The sequence below is a fragment of the Cyanistes caeruleus genome, chromosome 1 (assembly GCF_971803275.1).
Source record: "Cyanistes caeruleus chromosome 1, bCyaCae1.hap1.1, whole genome shotgun sequence".
Classification (NCBI taxonomy): Eukaryota; Metazoa; Chordata; class Aves; order Passeriformes; family Paridae; genus Cyanistes; species Cyanistes caeruleus.
In genome coordinates this window covers 345579-359572 of record NC_141701.1, presented here as the reverse complement: position 1 = coordinate 359572, position 13994 = coordinate 345579, and the positions used below count along the sequence as shown (strand labels likewise).

At 68.6% G+C, this 13994-nt stretch overlaps 1 protein-coding gene across 3 annotated transcripts in view; it reads left to right on the top strand.

The window, feature by feature from the left end:
• The window catches only part of PLEC (plectin), a 127049-nt gene extending 119849 nt beyond the window's left edge, over nt 1-7200 (top strand). For all 3 annotated transcript variants that reach the window (XM_086875582.1, XM_086875588.1, XM_086875583.1), the window contains 12 exons: nt 361-486; nt 1315-1458; nt 3456-3644; nt 3974-4088; nt 4159-4325; nt 5516-5678; nt 5753-5907; nt 5986-6060; nt 6300-6417; nt 6545-6732; nt 6811-6931; nt 7067-7200. In XM_086875582.1, coding sequence (XP_086731708.1) covers nt 361-486; nt 1315-1458; nt 3456-3644; nt 3974-4088; nt 4159-4325; nt 5516-5678; nt 5753-5907; nt 5986-6060; nt 6300-6417; nt 6545-6732; nt 6811-6931; nt 7067-7113 — 1608 coding nt within the window. In that variant the 3' untranslated portion in view covers nt 7114-7200. The remainder of the gene's footprint in view (nt 1-360; nt 487-1314; nt 1459-3455; nt 3645-3973; nt 4089-4158; nt 4326-5515; nt 5679-5752; nt 5908-5985; nt 6061-6299; nt 6418-6544; nt 6733-6810; nt 6932-7066) is intronic.
• The last annotated feature ends 6794 nt before the right edge of the window (nt 7201-13994 follow it).

Genomic DNA, 13994 nt, shown 5'->3' with positions numbered 1-13994 from the left:
TGTGGGGTGCCTGGGCTCGGTGTGTGGCGCTGCGTGAGGTTCTGTGCCACGGCCAGGTGCCAGGCCGGCTGCTGCTACAGGTGTGAACGTGCACAGAACACCTGGGGCAGGGGGCTGGGCAGCACAGGGAGGTCCTGGAGGCTCAGAAGAAACTGTGTCCATGTGCAGAGCTGGCTGGTGGCGTCCCCTCGATCCCAGCGAGGGCTTGGAGCGAGGAGGGCAGCAGCTCTCCCCCAGCTGCCAGCGCCTGCGCCGGGGGCTTGTCCACCCAGCAGTGCAGGGCTCGGGGTGTGCCCGGGGGATTCGGGGGGCTCAGGGGCTGCGAGCTGGGCACTGAGCGGGTCCCCGCTGTCGTGGCAGGCGGAGGAGTTCCACACCCTGGTGCACTCCTTCCTGGGGCGCCTGACCGAGTCGGAGAAGACCCTCAAGTACGGAGTCTTCCCCGAGGAGGAGGCGGCCGTGCAGGAGTGCCAGGCCCAGCTGCAGGTGAGTGCCAGTCCCCACCTGTCCCCACCTGTCCCCACCTGTCCCCACCTGTCCCCACCACCCTCACCAGTCCCCACCTGTCCCCATTACCCCCACCAGTCCCCATCAGTCAACTCCAGCCCCCACCAGTCCCCGCCAGTCCCCACCAGTCCCCACCTGTCCCCACCACCCCCACCAGTTCCCACCTGTCCCCACCTGTCCCCACCTGTCCCCACCTGTCCCCACCTGTCCCCACCAATCCCCTCCAGTCCCCACCACCTCCACCAGTCCCCACCAGTCAACTCCAGCCCCCTCCAGCCCCCACCAGTCCCCACCAGCCCCCACCTGTCCCCTCCAGCCCCCACCAGTCCCCTCCAGCCCCCGCCCGTCCCCACCTGTCCCCACCAGCCCCCACCACCCCCACCACCTCCACCAGTCCCCACCAGTCCCCACCAGTCCCCTCCAGCCCCCACCAGTCCCCACCAGTCCCCACCAGCCCCCACCAGTCCCCACCAGCCCCCACCAGTCCCCACCAGCCCCCACCAGCCCCCACCTGTCCCCACCTGTCCCCGCCTCAGATCGGCTCCAGCTTTGCCCAGGACCTCCATCACTGGGGTCAGCCGGCCCCAGGCAGCCCCTGCTGGGCTGTGGGATCCCCACAGAAGGGCACGGGATGTTGGGTGCCACCACTGAGAGATGGGGGATGTTGAGTCCCACCACACCAAGAACACGGGGTTTGGGGCTCCAAATGCCCTGAGGTGGCACCCCCACCCCAATCCAGCGACCCCTGTGCTGCGGGGGGGTCTGGAGGGCTGAGACCTGACAGTACCGTGGTCCATGTCCCCCCAGGAGCTGATGCAGTCCCTGCAGTGCCAGCAGCTGGAGCTGGAGTGCATCACCTCGCTGGGGGAGGAGATCCTCACCACCTGCCATCCCGACTCCGTCATCACCATCAAATCCTGGGTCACGGTCGCCAAGAGCCGCTTCCAGGAGGTGAGACAGGTGCCCTGTTCCCATCCCTGCCCGGGGGAGCAGAGTGGCACCCACACCAGGGGAAAGCAGGGCCCCAAAGCTGTCCCACCGCCCCAAACCTGTCCCACCACCCCACACATCTCCCACCGCCCCACACATCTCCCCCCACCAGGGACTGCCTGCTGCAGCCCCCCGGCCAGTGCATTGCAGGGATCTGGGGGTGCTCAGCCCCAGAGGGTCTTGGCCTTGCCAGTGTCACTCCTTGCTCCCCCATCCTGTGGCCTCTTGGGGTCACCTGGGGCCTCCGCAGCCCCCTTGGACAGTGGTGGCTCCTGTGCCATGGCAGCCACCACGCAGCTGAGGCAAGGAAACCTCAGCAGGGTCCTAGAGACCCTCACACCCAGACCATGCTCCCACAGTGGCCCAGAGCCGCCCTGGGTTGTGGATTTGCAGGTAAGAGGCTCCTGGCACTCCTGGGACTGGTCTGGCAAGTTCAGCCGATCCCACACAAAGCCCTCATTGAGCAGAGACCTGCAGGATCTGCTCTAGATCTGCCCTGGGTGCCACACACCCCAAAACGGGAGAGCAGCTGCCATGTCCGCTCAACACAGACCTGGGGACCCTCAGCACGTGGGGGGCAGCACCCCCAGCCCTGTCCCAGCTGCCCTGGAGGAGCCTGGTCCTGCCCCACGTCCCTGCCCCACAGTCCTGGTGGGCTGGGGGCTCCCCACGTCCCTGCCCCACAGTCCTGGTGGGCTGGGGGCTCCCCACGTCCCTGGTGGGCTGGGCGTTCCCCACATCCCTGCCCCACGTCCCTGGTGGGCTGGGGGCTCCCCACGTCCCTGCCCCACAGTCCTGGTGGGCTGGGGGCCCCCCACGTCCCTGCCCTGTGGTCCTGGTGGGCTGGGGGCTCCCCACGTCCCTGGTGGGCTGGGGGCTCCCCACGTCCCTGCCCCACAGTCCTGGTGGGCTGGGGGCCCCCCACGTCCCTGCCCTGTGGTCCTGGTGGGCTGGGGGCTCCCCACGTCCCTGGTGGGCTGGGGGCTCCCCACGTCCCTGCCCCACAGTCCTGGTGGGCTGGGGGCCCCCCACGTCCCTGCCCTGTGGTCCTGGTGGGCTGGGGGCTCCCCACGTCCCTGGTGGGCTGGGGGCTCCCCACATCCCTGCCCCACAGTCCTGGTGGGCTGGGGGCTCCCCACATCCCTGCCCCACAGTCCTGGTGGGCTGGGGGCTCCCCGTGTCCCTGCCCCGCGGTCCTGGTGGGCTGGGGGCTCCCCACAGTCGCCAGGGCTGCTGCCGGGGGTCCGTGAGCCTGTCCCGTGGCCGGAGTGGCCGCGGCTCCCGGTGATGTTCCCCGGGTGATGTTCTCCGGGTGCTGTTCTCCCGGTGCTGTTCTCCGGGTGCTGTTCTCCCGGTGCTGTTCTCCCGGTGATGTTCTCCCGGTGCTGTTCTCCGGGTGATGTTCTCCCGGTGCTGTTCTCCGGGTGCTGTTCCCCGGGTGATGTTCTCCCGGTGATGTTCTCCCGGTGATGTTCTCCCGGTGATGTTCCCCGGGTGATGTTCTCCGGGTGCTGTTCTCCCGGTGCTGTTCCCCGGGTGCTGTTCTCCCGGTGCTGTTCCCCGGGTGCTGTTCTCCCGGTGCTGTTCTCCGGGTGATGTTCTCCCGGTGCTGTTCTCCGGGTGCTGTTCCCCGGGTGATGTTCTCCCGGTGATGTTCTCCCGGTGATGTTCTCCCGGTGATGTTCTCCGGGTGATGTTCTCCCGGTGCTGTTCTCCCGGTGATGTTCTCCCGGTGATGTTCCCCGGGTGATGTTCTCCGGGTGCTGTTCTCCCGGTGCTGTTCCCCGGGTGCTGTTCTCCCGGTGATGTTCCCCGGGTGCTGTTCTCCCGGTGCTGTTCTCCCGGTGCTGTTCTCCCGGTGCTGTTCCCCGTGGCACCTGCCCCAGCCGGGAGACCTCGGGGTGGGCAGCGGGGCGCGCGTGTTGCCCCGAGCCGCAGCGGCCCCGGCTGCCCCGCAGGTGCTGGGCTGGGCGCAGCAGCAGGGCGAGCGGCTGCGGGCGCAGGCGGCAGCGCTGGCGGCCGAGCGGGAGGAGACGGCGCAGCTGCTGGACTGGATCACGGCGGCCGAGGAGGCGCTGGGGCTGCGGGACCAGGAGCCGCTGCCGGAGGAGGTGGAGCAGCTGGAGGAGCTCAGTGCCCAGCACGCGGTGAGGGAGCCCAAACCCGGCTCTGCCTGGGGATCCTCACGCACCCAGCCCTGGCCCGAGCGAGGGCTTTGGGGAGCGCTGGGCTGGGCTCCTGGTGGTGCTGCTCGATTTTGCATCGTGCGGTCCGAGCCCAGCACGTCCACACAGCACAGACCTGGGGACCCTCAACACGTGGGGGGCAGCTCCCCCAGCCCTGTCCCGGCTGCCCTGGAGGAGCCTGGTCGCACTGCTGGCTCGGGAGGGCCCAGGGAGGGGGGCACTGAGGGGGGGTCTGCGGAGCACGGGGGGGCTGTGCCGGCGAGCGCTCAGCGCCTCGCGTTCATGGGCAGGTGTTCATGGAGGAGCTGAACCGCAAGCAGCCTGACGTGGAGAAGGTCACCAAGAGCTGCAAGCGGAAGCTGGAGGTGGATCTGGGCCCCCCGGCCAGCCGCCGACTGGCCACACGTAAGGACCCCCCATCACCGCCCCCGGCACCCCCCGGGCCCCGGCCGCCCCCTCACCCCGCTCTCCGCAGGTCGCCGCAGCAGCGGGAAGGCGCAGGGCGCGGCGGCGGTGCCGCTCGGGGGGCTGGAGCCCCAGACCCCCCTGATGGCCCAGCTCCTGCACCGCTGGCAGCAGCTCTGGCTGCTGGCCCTGGACCGGCAGTACCGGCTGGAGACGGCCCTGCAGCGCCTGCGGGAGGTACGGGCAGCCCGGGGGTCCCACTGCCCCGGGGGTCCCACTGCCCCGGGGGTCCCACTGCCCCGGGGGTCCTGAGTACTTCCTCTCCTGCCCATGGGACCCCCAGGTCAGATGCAGAATGGGGTCAGCAGTCCCAGCCCCTGTCCCTGCAGCTGGGGGTCCCAGCACACCCCATGGGTGCACCTCGACATCCCAGGCTCGGGGGTCCTGGGCAGAGACCCCCCACCATTGCCAGGGCTGGGAGCGGCAGTGGGCACAGCGTGGTCAGCCGGGCTGAGGGGGGGCATGGGGGGTCCCGGTGTTGTGTTAATCCTTGTGTGCCCCCCGAGCTGAGGGGGCCATGGGGGTCCCGGTGTTGTGTTAATCCGTGTGTGTGCCCCCCGAGCTGAGGGGTCCCGGTGTTGTGTTAATCCCTGTGTGTGCCCCCCGGAGCTGAGGGGGGCATGGGGGGTCCCGGTGTTGTGTTAATCCGTGTGTGTGCCCCCCGAGCTGAGGGGGCCATGGGGGTCCCGGTGTTGTGTTAATCCGTGTGTGTGCCCCCCGAGCTGAGGGGTCCCGGTGTTGTGTTAATCCCTGTGTGTGCCCCCCGGAGCTGAGGGGGGCATGGGGGGTCCCGGTGTTGTGTTAATCCGTGTGTGTGCCCCCCGAGCTGAGGGGGCCATGGGGGTCCCGGTGTTGTGTTAATCCGTGTGTGTGCCCCCCGAGCTGAGGGGTCCCGGTGTTGTGTTAATCCGTGTGTGCCCCCCGAGCTGAGGGGAGGATGGGGGTCCCGGTGTTGTGTTAATCCCCGTGTACCCCCCCGAGCTGAGGGGGGCATGGGGGTCCCGGTGTTGTGTTAATCCCTGTGTGTGCCCCCCGGAGCTGAGGGGAGAATGGGGGTCCCGGTGTTGTGTTAATCCCCGTGTGTGCCCCCCCAAACTGAGGGGAGGATGGGGGTCCCGCGGTTGTGTTAATCCCCGTGTGTGCCCCCCCGAGCTGAGGGGAGGATGGGGGTCCCGGTGTTGTGTTAATCCCTGTGTGTGCCCCCCGAGCTGAGGGGAGGATGGGGGTCCCGGTGTTGTGTTAATCCCCGTGTTTGCCCCCCGAGCTGAGGGGTCCCGGTGTTGTGTTAATCCCCGTGTTTGCCCCCCGAGCTGAGGGGGCCATGGGGGTCCCGCGGTTGTGTTAATCCCCGTGTGTGCCCCCCCGAGCTGGAGGAGTTCGCGCACTTTGACTTCGGGGTCTGGAGGAAGCGCTACATGCAGTGGATCAGCCAGATGAAGTCCCGCGTCCTGGACGTTTTCCGCGGCATCGACAGGGACCAGGACGGGCGCATCAGCCAGCGGGAATTCATCGAGAGCGTCCTTGCCTCCAGTGGGTGCCGGGGGGGGCTGGAGGAGGCTGAGGGGGCTGGCACTGGGGGGCTGAGGGTCCCCGTCCCCCCACAGAGTTCCCCACCAACGTCCTGGAGATGAATGCCGTGGCCACCATCTTCGACATGAACGGCGACGGCTTCATCGACTACTACGAGTTCGTCAGTGCCCTGCACCCCAACCGCGACCCGCTGCGCCGCTCCGCCGACGCCGACCAGATCCAGGACGAGGTGCGGGGCTGGGCAGCGGCGGGGGGCGGCTGGGAGGGTGGGGGTCCCGCCTGGGGCTGAGCTGAGCGTCCCCCGCAGGTGAACAGGCAGGTGGCCCAGTGCAACTGCGCCAAGCGCTTCCAGGTGGAGCAGATCAGCGCCAACAGGTACCGGGTAAGCGCCAGCCCGGGGCTCCGGCCCGCTCCGACAGCCGCGCACAGCCTGCCCCGTGCGGGGCCCGTGGGCCGGGGCAGGGAGGGGACGCATCCCCGTGCCCTCGGGAGCCCTGGCCCGTGTGGGAGGGCAGGGCAGGGCTGGGGGGGCCGCAGGGAGGGGCAGGTCCGGGTGCTGCCGCCTGCTCTGGCAGCGCTTCCCGATGCCCGGCCCAAGCCCCAGCGTCCCTTCCCCTGCAGTTCGGGGAGTCCCAGCAGCTGCGGATGGTGCGGATCCTGCGCAGCACCCTCATGGTGCGGGTGGGTGGGGGCTGGATCGCCCTGGACGAGTTCCTGGTGAAGAACGACCCCTGCAGAGGTGGGTGCGGGGGTCCCACACTGCGGGGCCGTGCGGGTCACTGGGGGGCACGGCTTACCTCGCTCCTCAGGGTCTCGCACTGCTGCGACCCCATCGCTCGCCCCCTCACCGCCTCCGCTGTCCCCAGTGAAGGGAAGGACCAACCTGAAGATCAACGAGAAGTACCTGTCCTCAGACGTCTTCGGAGCCGCCGCCAGCCGGTGTGCAGGGAACCAGTCGGCCGCCTCCTCCAAAGTGCTGTCCCCGAGCCGCTCCAACTCCAGCCTCAGCCTCTACAGCAGCGCCTCGGCCCCCAGCAGCCCCCTGGCCAGGAAGGTAAGGGCCGCGAAGCCCCCTAGAAGTCCCGACCCCCCCCAAGCCCTGTGCCCGGGCACTGAGTCTCTCCCTCCGCAGTCGGTGCTGCGGAGGACGCGCTCGGGGGATCGGTGTCCGCGCTCCCGGGGCTCGGGACTGCCCGACGGAGCCGAGCTGCAGTTCAGTGCGGCTGAGGAGAGCCTGGCCGTGGCCCCCCCAGGTGAGCACCGGGCCCCTGCGGGCTTCCTGCCCTCCCCGTGGGGCTGGGGGGCGCAGGGGAGCCGGGATGTGCCCCCGGCCCTCGGAGCGCTGGGGCCGGGAGAGCTCCCCGCTCCAGCCCCCCGTGCCCTCGCAGAGCCGCCCGAAGGGTCCTCTCCGGAGCGCTGCAGCCCCTGCCGCTGACCCCCGCGCCCGCCCTGCGCCCAGCACCCCCGGCCGGCCCCACTCAGGACCCTCCTCCGCCAGGCTGGAGGACGGCGAAGCCGCGGCCGCGCCCCCCGCGGGTCTCCGGCCCGGCGCTGCGGCCCCCCGAGCGGGGCTGAGCTGTCTGTCCGTCTCCGATCCCGCCGGGGCCCGCTCCAGAGGATATGCAACTATCTCCCGACACACAGCGAGCCCCCTCCCCGGGCTCTGCTCTCCCGCCCCACGGCTCCAGCGGCCAGCGCGGGGGGTTCTGAGCCCCGGGGCCCCGCTCCGAGTGCCCGGGGCTGTGGGACCAGCCGGGCACCCCCCGCCGGACCCTGCCCTCCTCCCGTGCCGTCAGCTCAGGGCGGCTGCGGTACCCCCGGCATCCGGCGTCTCTGACGGGGGTCCCCACGCCGCCTCCCGTGCCCCGGCGGGAGCCGGCCGGGCTCGGTAACCGGGCACCGGGACCCCTGGCCGGACCGAGCCCCGTTTCTGGTGCTAACCCTCACCCCTCGGCCTTCGGTGTGCGCGCACGGGCCCCCGGCTCCGGCCGCCCCCTGCCACGGGCGGGGGTCCCTGGCGCCCGCGCTCCGTCCAGCGGCGGGCGGCGGGACCCCCGCCCTGCTGCCGCATGCTCGTGTCACCCCGCTAACCGGCCAGCAGTAGAGCTGAATGTAACCCGGGCCCACCGCCGCCACAATAAACTGTAGTGAGGTTCCTTTTTCTATCAGCACCCGGTCTGTCCGTCCGTCTGTCTGCTCGGGGAGGGGCCCCGCTCCACCCATCCGCCTGCCCGCCCCTCTGCCGAAGCAGGGCTCCATCGGTCTGTCTGTCTGTCTGTCTGTCTGCTCGGGGCAGGAGGCTGCACTCTGACTTGTGTGCTCACCCCAATGTCAGGATGGGGAGCTGCGGTCTGTCCGTCTGTCTGTGTCCTCAGGATGTCTGTCAGTCTGTCCATCTGCTCAGAACAAGGGGCTGCAGTCTGTCTGTCTGTCTGCTCAGGACAAGGGCTGCAGTCTGTCCGTCTGTCTGTGTGCTCAGGACAAGGGCTGCAGTCTGTCTGTCTGTGTGCTCAGGACAAGGGGCTGCAGTCTGTCTGTCTGTCTGTCTGCTCAGGACAAGGGCTGCAGTCTGTCAGTCTGTCCATCTGCTCAGGATGAGGGGCTGCAGTCTGTCTGTCTATCTGTCTGTCTGTGTGCTCAGGACAAGGGCTGCAGTCTGTCAGTCTGTCCATCTGCTCAGGACGAGGGGAGCTGCGGTCTGTCTGTCTGTCTGTGTCCTCAGGATGTCTGTCAGTCTGTCCATCTGCTCAGAACAAGGGGCTGCAGTCTGTCTGTCTGTCTGTCTGCTCAGGACAAGGGCTGCAGTCTGTCCGTCTGTCTGTGTGCTCAGGACAAGGGGCTGCAGTCTGTCTGTCTGTCTGTCTGCTCAGGACAAGGGCTGCAGTCTGTCCGTCTGTTTGTGTGCTCAGGACGAGGGGCTGCAGTCTGTCCGTCTGTCTGTGTGCTCAGGACAAGGGCTGCAGTCTGTCTGTCTGTCTGTCTGTCTGTGTGCTCAGGACAAGGGCTGCAGTCTGTCAGTCTGTCCATCTGCTCAGGACGAGGGGCTGCAGTCTGTCTGTCTGTCTGTCTGTGTGTGTGCTCAGGACGAGGGGCTGCAGTCTGTCCGTCTGTCCATCTGTCTGTGTGCTCAGGACGAGGGGCTGCAGTCTGTCAGTCTGTCCATCTGTCTGTGTGCTCAGGACAAGCACACAGACAGTCTGTCCGTCTGTCCGTCCCCTCACCGCTCTCGGGGCAGGGGTGTCACCCACCACAGCAGGTGCCACCAGCGCGGTGGCTCGCGGTGGCCGGGCACAGCCGGGTGTGCCCCAGCCGGTGCCACCGGCAGAGCCGCCCGGCGCCGGAGCCGCGGCTGGCGAGCCCCGGGCGCTGCAGCGGTGCCAGCGGGCACGGCGCCGCAGCTCCTCCTTGCCGTGCCATCGCTGCCCTGCCCAGCACCGGCGCCCACGGTGGCAGCAGGGGGACGGGCCAGGCCCCGCTCCCTGGCTGCTCTCTGGACACGGCCCGAGGGCAGCGGGGATGTCCAGCACGGTCCTGGCAGCTGTGCATCCATCACCTGCCCGCCCTGACAGGGAAGGGACGGGGGGTTGGAGGCACTGACCGTGTCCCCACTGCAAGAGCCGGAGCGCACCTTGAGCATGGAGACTCCTCAGGCATTGCAGCACCACGACCCTTGCCTGGCACCCTGGGGGCGTCCCAGACCCCGCACACGAGGGCTGGGGCTGTTCTCTTTGGTCCCCCACCGGCCCTGCCTGGCTGTCCCCTCCCAGTCCCGGCCCTCTCGGTCACCTGGCCACGTCCTCATGGCTTCCAGTTCTGCTTTTGCACTGTTTCACCCTAAAACCTTCTCTCCACTCATTTCTTTCCTGAATAAGCACAGAGCCAAAGGGTCCAGGACTGGAACTGTGCCTGTGCTGGGCACATCCCTTTGCTGGAGGAGCCCCACGAATGCCCTGGCACAGAGCAGGACCCCTTGCCCAGGGCACTGCCGCAGCCCCCCAGGAGCCGGGCTGAGCCCCCGGCTCTCGGTGCCACATCTGCCAACACATCCCAGGACGTTCCCGCAGCGCTGCGGGCGCGGCTGGAACCGCCGGAGTTGCGTTGCACATTCCTGTGCCTCTGGAAATCTCACCCACCACTCCCAGCCGGGGCAACGTGCCTGGCACCACCGGCACCACCGGCACCGCGGCTTGTGTCAGCCGCATCCTGAGCCCCAGGCAACGGCGCTGGCTTGGGAGGAGAAGACAACAGGCACGGCGTGGCTGGGCCCACACCAAAGTGTTTTGTGTTTTCACTGCAGCCCCTGCAGGGCTGGCACCGATGCAATGGACAGACACAGGAATGGGCACACGGGAACCTCACCCACGGGAACTTCACCGTCCTCAGGGAGATGAGGTGGGGAGCAGGGGAGCCCTGGGAGAGCCCCCGTGGCTCTCTGTGGCTGCTGGCCGCAGCGTGTGCTGAGTCTGAGGGATCGCAGTGCCAGGGTGACAGCTGGAGTGGGTGGCAGCAGTGGGGAGAGGGGCTGGAGACCATCAGCCCCAGCTGGGACCATCGTGGCCGGGTGGGACCATCATGGCCAGGTGAGACCATCATGGCCAGGTGGGACCAGCAGCCCCAGGTGAGACCATCATGGCCAGGTGGGAGCAGCAGCCCCAGGTGGGACCATCATGGCCAGGTGGGACCAGCAGCCCCGGGTGGGACCATCATGGCCGGGTGCTCAGCCGTGAGCCCCTGAGCCAGCCCCGAGTCCCACAGCCCCACTCATGGGTCGGAGCTGCTGTCCTGGAGCTGGCTGACCCCTCCATGGGGAGCCAGGGGCAGGTGCTGCCCTGCTGCCCAACTGCCCCAGCACTCACCCTGGCTGGGGGAACCCTGGGAGGGGGACATGGCCTGCCAGACATTTGTCCCATCCCACGCATCCCACTCAGCTGGAGCTCCTCGCTTCCTCCCACCCAGCGGAGCCTGGGTGCACCGTGGGGCCGTGCCCCGGGGCTGGGGACTGGCAAAGGGGAGAGCACTCGGGTCCCCCCAGACACCTCCTATCCTCTGGGGCGTGAAGAGAACCGGTGCCAGGGCAGCTCTCCCAGCCCCGGGAAGCACAGCCCAGCTTGTGCCGCTCCGTCCTGGCTTTCCTGCCTCAGCACAGCCGTGTCCCAGGCTGCTCCATCTCCCACCCGCAGGCACCGGGCTCTCCTGCCTGCCCCTTGCACCCACGTCCCGGGCCAAGCCTTTGCCCAGCACCTCGGTGTGGTGCGGCTGGGGAAGGGACAAGAGCCACAGCCTGGAGCCCCCCATCCTGCCCCACGGAGAGCAGCAGCCAGGCCCAGGGCTGGGACACCGGCGGGGCTGGAGGTAGTGGCACGCTGGCAGCCGAGGCTGGCAGGGCTGGAGGCCTCGGTGCAGCGTGGGCTGGCGCTGGTGGCAGCTCTGGTCCAGCTCTGGGACCAGCCCAGCACGTGCTGAGTGTGCCGAGCCATTTGCACGGCCAATGTGTGTGAGCACCTGGGCTCACCTGTGTGTGAGCACCTGAGCTCACCTGTGCGTGAGCACCTGAGGCTCACCTGTGCGTGAGCACCTGGGCTCACCTGTGTGTGAGCACCTGAGGCTCACCTGTGCGTGAGCACCTGAGCTCACCTGTGCGTGAGCACCTGGGCTCACCTGTGCGTGAGCACCTGAGCTCACCTGTGCGTGAGCACCTGAGGCTCACCTGTGCGTGAGCACCTGGGCTCACCTGTGCGTGAGCACCTGAGCTCACCTGTGTGTGAGCACCTGGGCTCACCTGTGCGTGAGCACCTGAGCTCACCTGTGTGTGAGCACCTGGGCTCACCTGTGTGTGAGCACCTGAGCTCACCTGTGTGTGAGCACCTGGGCTCACCTGTGCGTGAGCACCTGGGCTCACCTGTGTGTGAGCACCTGAGCTCACCTGTGCGTGAGCACCTGAGCTCACCTGTGTGTGAGCACCTGGGCTCACCTGTGCGTGAGCACCTGGGCTCACCTGTGCGTGAGGCTGCGGGCACGGGTCCCGGGCAGCAGAGCCCCAGCGGGCACCTCCCAGCGCTGAGCTCAGCGTCTGACCCCAGCCCCGGTGACGGCTCCGCTCCTGCTCTGCCCCGGCCCCTCCCCAGCATCCGCCCCGGAGGATGGCGAGTGTGGCTACTGACAGCCGGCCCGGCCTCCCCGTGCTGCTCCACCGCTGCCACCAGCAGCACACTGAGCCCCCCCCCCGCCGGGGCCTTTGGGCTGTCCGTGAGGCTGGACTGACAGACGGACACGGCACAGGGCTGTCTGTGAGGCTGGACTGACAGACGGACACGGCACAGGGCTGTCCGTGAGGCTGGACTGACAGCAGCTGGGACAGACGGACACGGCACAGGGCTGTCCGTGAGGCTGGACTGACAGCAGCTGGGACAGACGGACACGGCACAGGGCTGTCCGTGAGGCTGGACTGACAGCAGCTGGGACAGACGGACACGGCACAGGGCTGTCCGTGAGGCTGGACTGACAGCAGCTGGGACAGACGGACACGGCACAGGGCTGTCCGTGAGGCTGGACTGACAGACGGACACGGCACAGGGCTGTCCGTGAGGCTGGACTGACAGACGAACACGGCGCAGGGCTGTCCGTGAGGCTGGACTGACAGCAGCTGGGACAGACGGACACGGCGCAGGGCACTGGGGCTGCACTGGGTGGGATGTGCCTGTGTGTGGGAGCCCGGCCAGTGGCAGCAGTTGGTGCTGGCTGCTGCTGGGACCCCTCCCTGGCTCTGCCGGCTCAGCCCAAGCTCCGGCCGCTCCTGTCGGGCCCCAGCGGCCGGGCACGGCCACTCTGCCAGCGCCCCCGTGACACCCGGCCTGGGTGGCCACCAAGCCACCCGCGTGGGGTTTCTGCTGCAGGACAACTCCTCCAGCACAGAGTGACCTGTCCAGCTCCTCTGGACTCCCCTTCCCCACGGCACGGCCCCACAGCTGGGCTGGCACTGCAGGGGTGGCACCCAGGCTCCGGGAGCCGCAGCTGCCCACGGGCAGGGGAGAGGAGTCCAGGCTGCTCGCTCCTCATCCTTGTCGGCAGCTGAGGAGCTTTGATGAAGCCGCGCGTGCTTTGGTTGGATTTGTCCAAATGGCAGCTGCTCATTACGGCTAATTAACACCACAGCCCCTTCCCATCCCGCGGGCAGCAACAGCCGCCCTGCACTGGCAGGGCTCGGCACGGCCCAGTATGGCCCAGAACAGCCCAGAACAGCCCAGAACAGCCCAGAACAGTGCACTGGGTCCGGTGTGCCCAGCCGTGCTGCCCTGACAGGGAGCTGAGACCTCTCCTGGCTGTCCCTGCAGAAGAAGGGGCCATGCCCCCATCGGCCAGGCCCATCTGTCCGGTCACTGGCCACCGTGTCCATCCATGCCTGGTGCCGCTGCAGCCCTGGGGCTCTCTGAACTTCCAGGGTGGGTCACAGGGCCTCAGGGAAGCTGCAGAGAGGTTCTGCTGGCCCCCACCCTGCTGGAGGATGAGCAGGTCAGCGCCTCGGCAGCAGGAAGTTCTGTGGTGCCGGCGCCGAGCCCTCTGGTGTCGCCGAACACTCATCTCTGTTTGCCGAGGGATTAAGGCTCCTCAGCCTTAATCCACCTCAGCCAACGCCTGGGCAGCCGTCAGAAGCTTGTGCCGGTTTCTGGGACGCAGCTGCCTCTCCGTGAGCCACAGGAGCAGGGATGGGTTTGGTGGCAGCCACCGCCCCACCAGGGAGGATGCAGCCCCTGCCCCTCTCACCGGCCCTGCTCAGACATCGCCCCACGAGTCAGGGCATTGTGCCAGCCAGCGCCTCTCTTGGTTCTCTGGGTGCCCCAGGTGACCCTGCCCAGGTTCCTCTGCCCTTCTGGACCACCAGCTTGGCCCTGCCCAGGTTCCTCTGCCCTTCTGGACCACCAGCTTGGCCCTGCCCAGGTTCCTCTGCCCTTCTGGACCACCAGCTTGGCCCTGCCCAGGTTTCTCTGCCCTTCTGGACCACCAGCTTGGCCCTGCCCAAGCAGCAGGCACGGGGGACCACCCTGCCCAGGCGTTTGGCAGCGCCATTCCAATGGGAATGCCCTTCCACCTGGGCTGCACCACCAGGACTGCCTGCACCCACAGCAGGCACCAGGGCTTTGTGCCCACTGGCCCGTGGCGCGCCGCATCGTGGGCTCAGCCCCGTGCCTGGATACCGGCACCTGTCCAGACAACACACTCCCACACACCATAAACATCTTGCCCAAGTGCCGCATCCCTCCCGCAGCACCTCGCCCTGCAGGGTGGCGGGGAGGAGGCTGTGGCACGACCCCCCTGCCC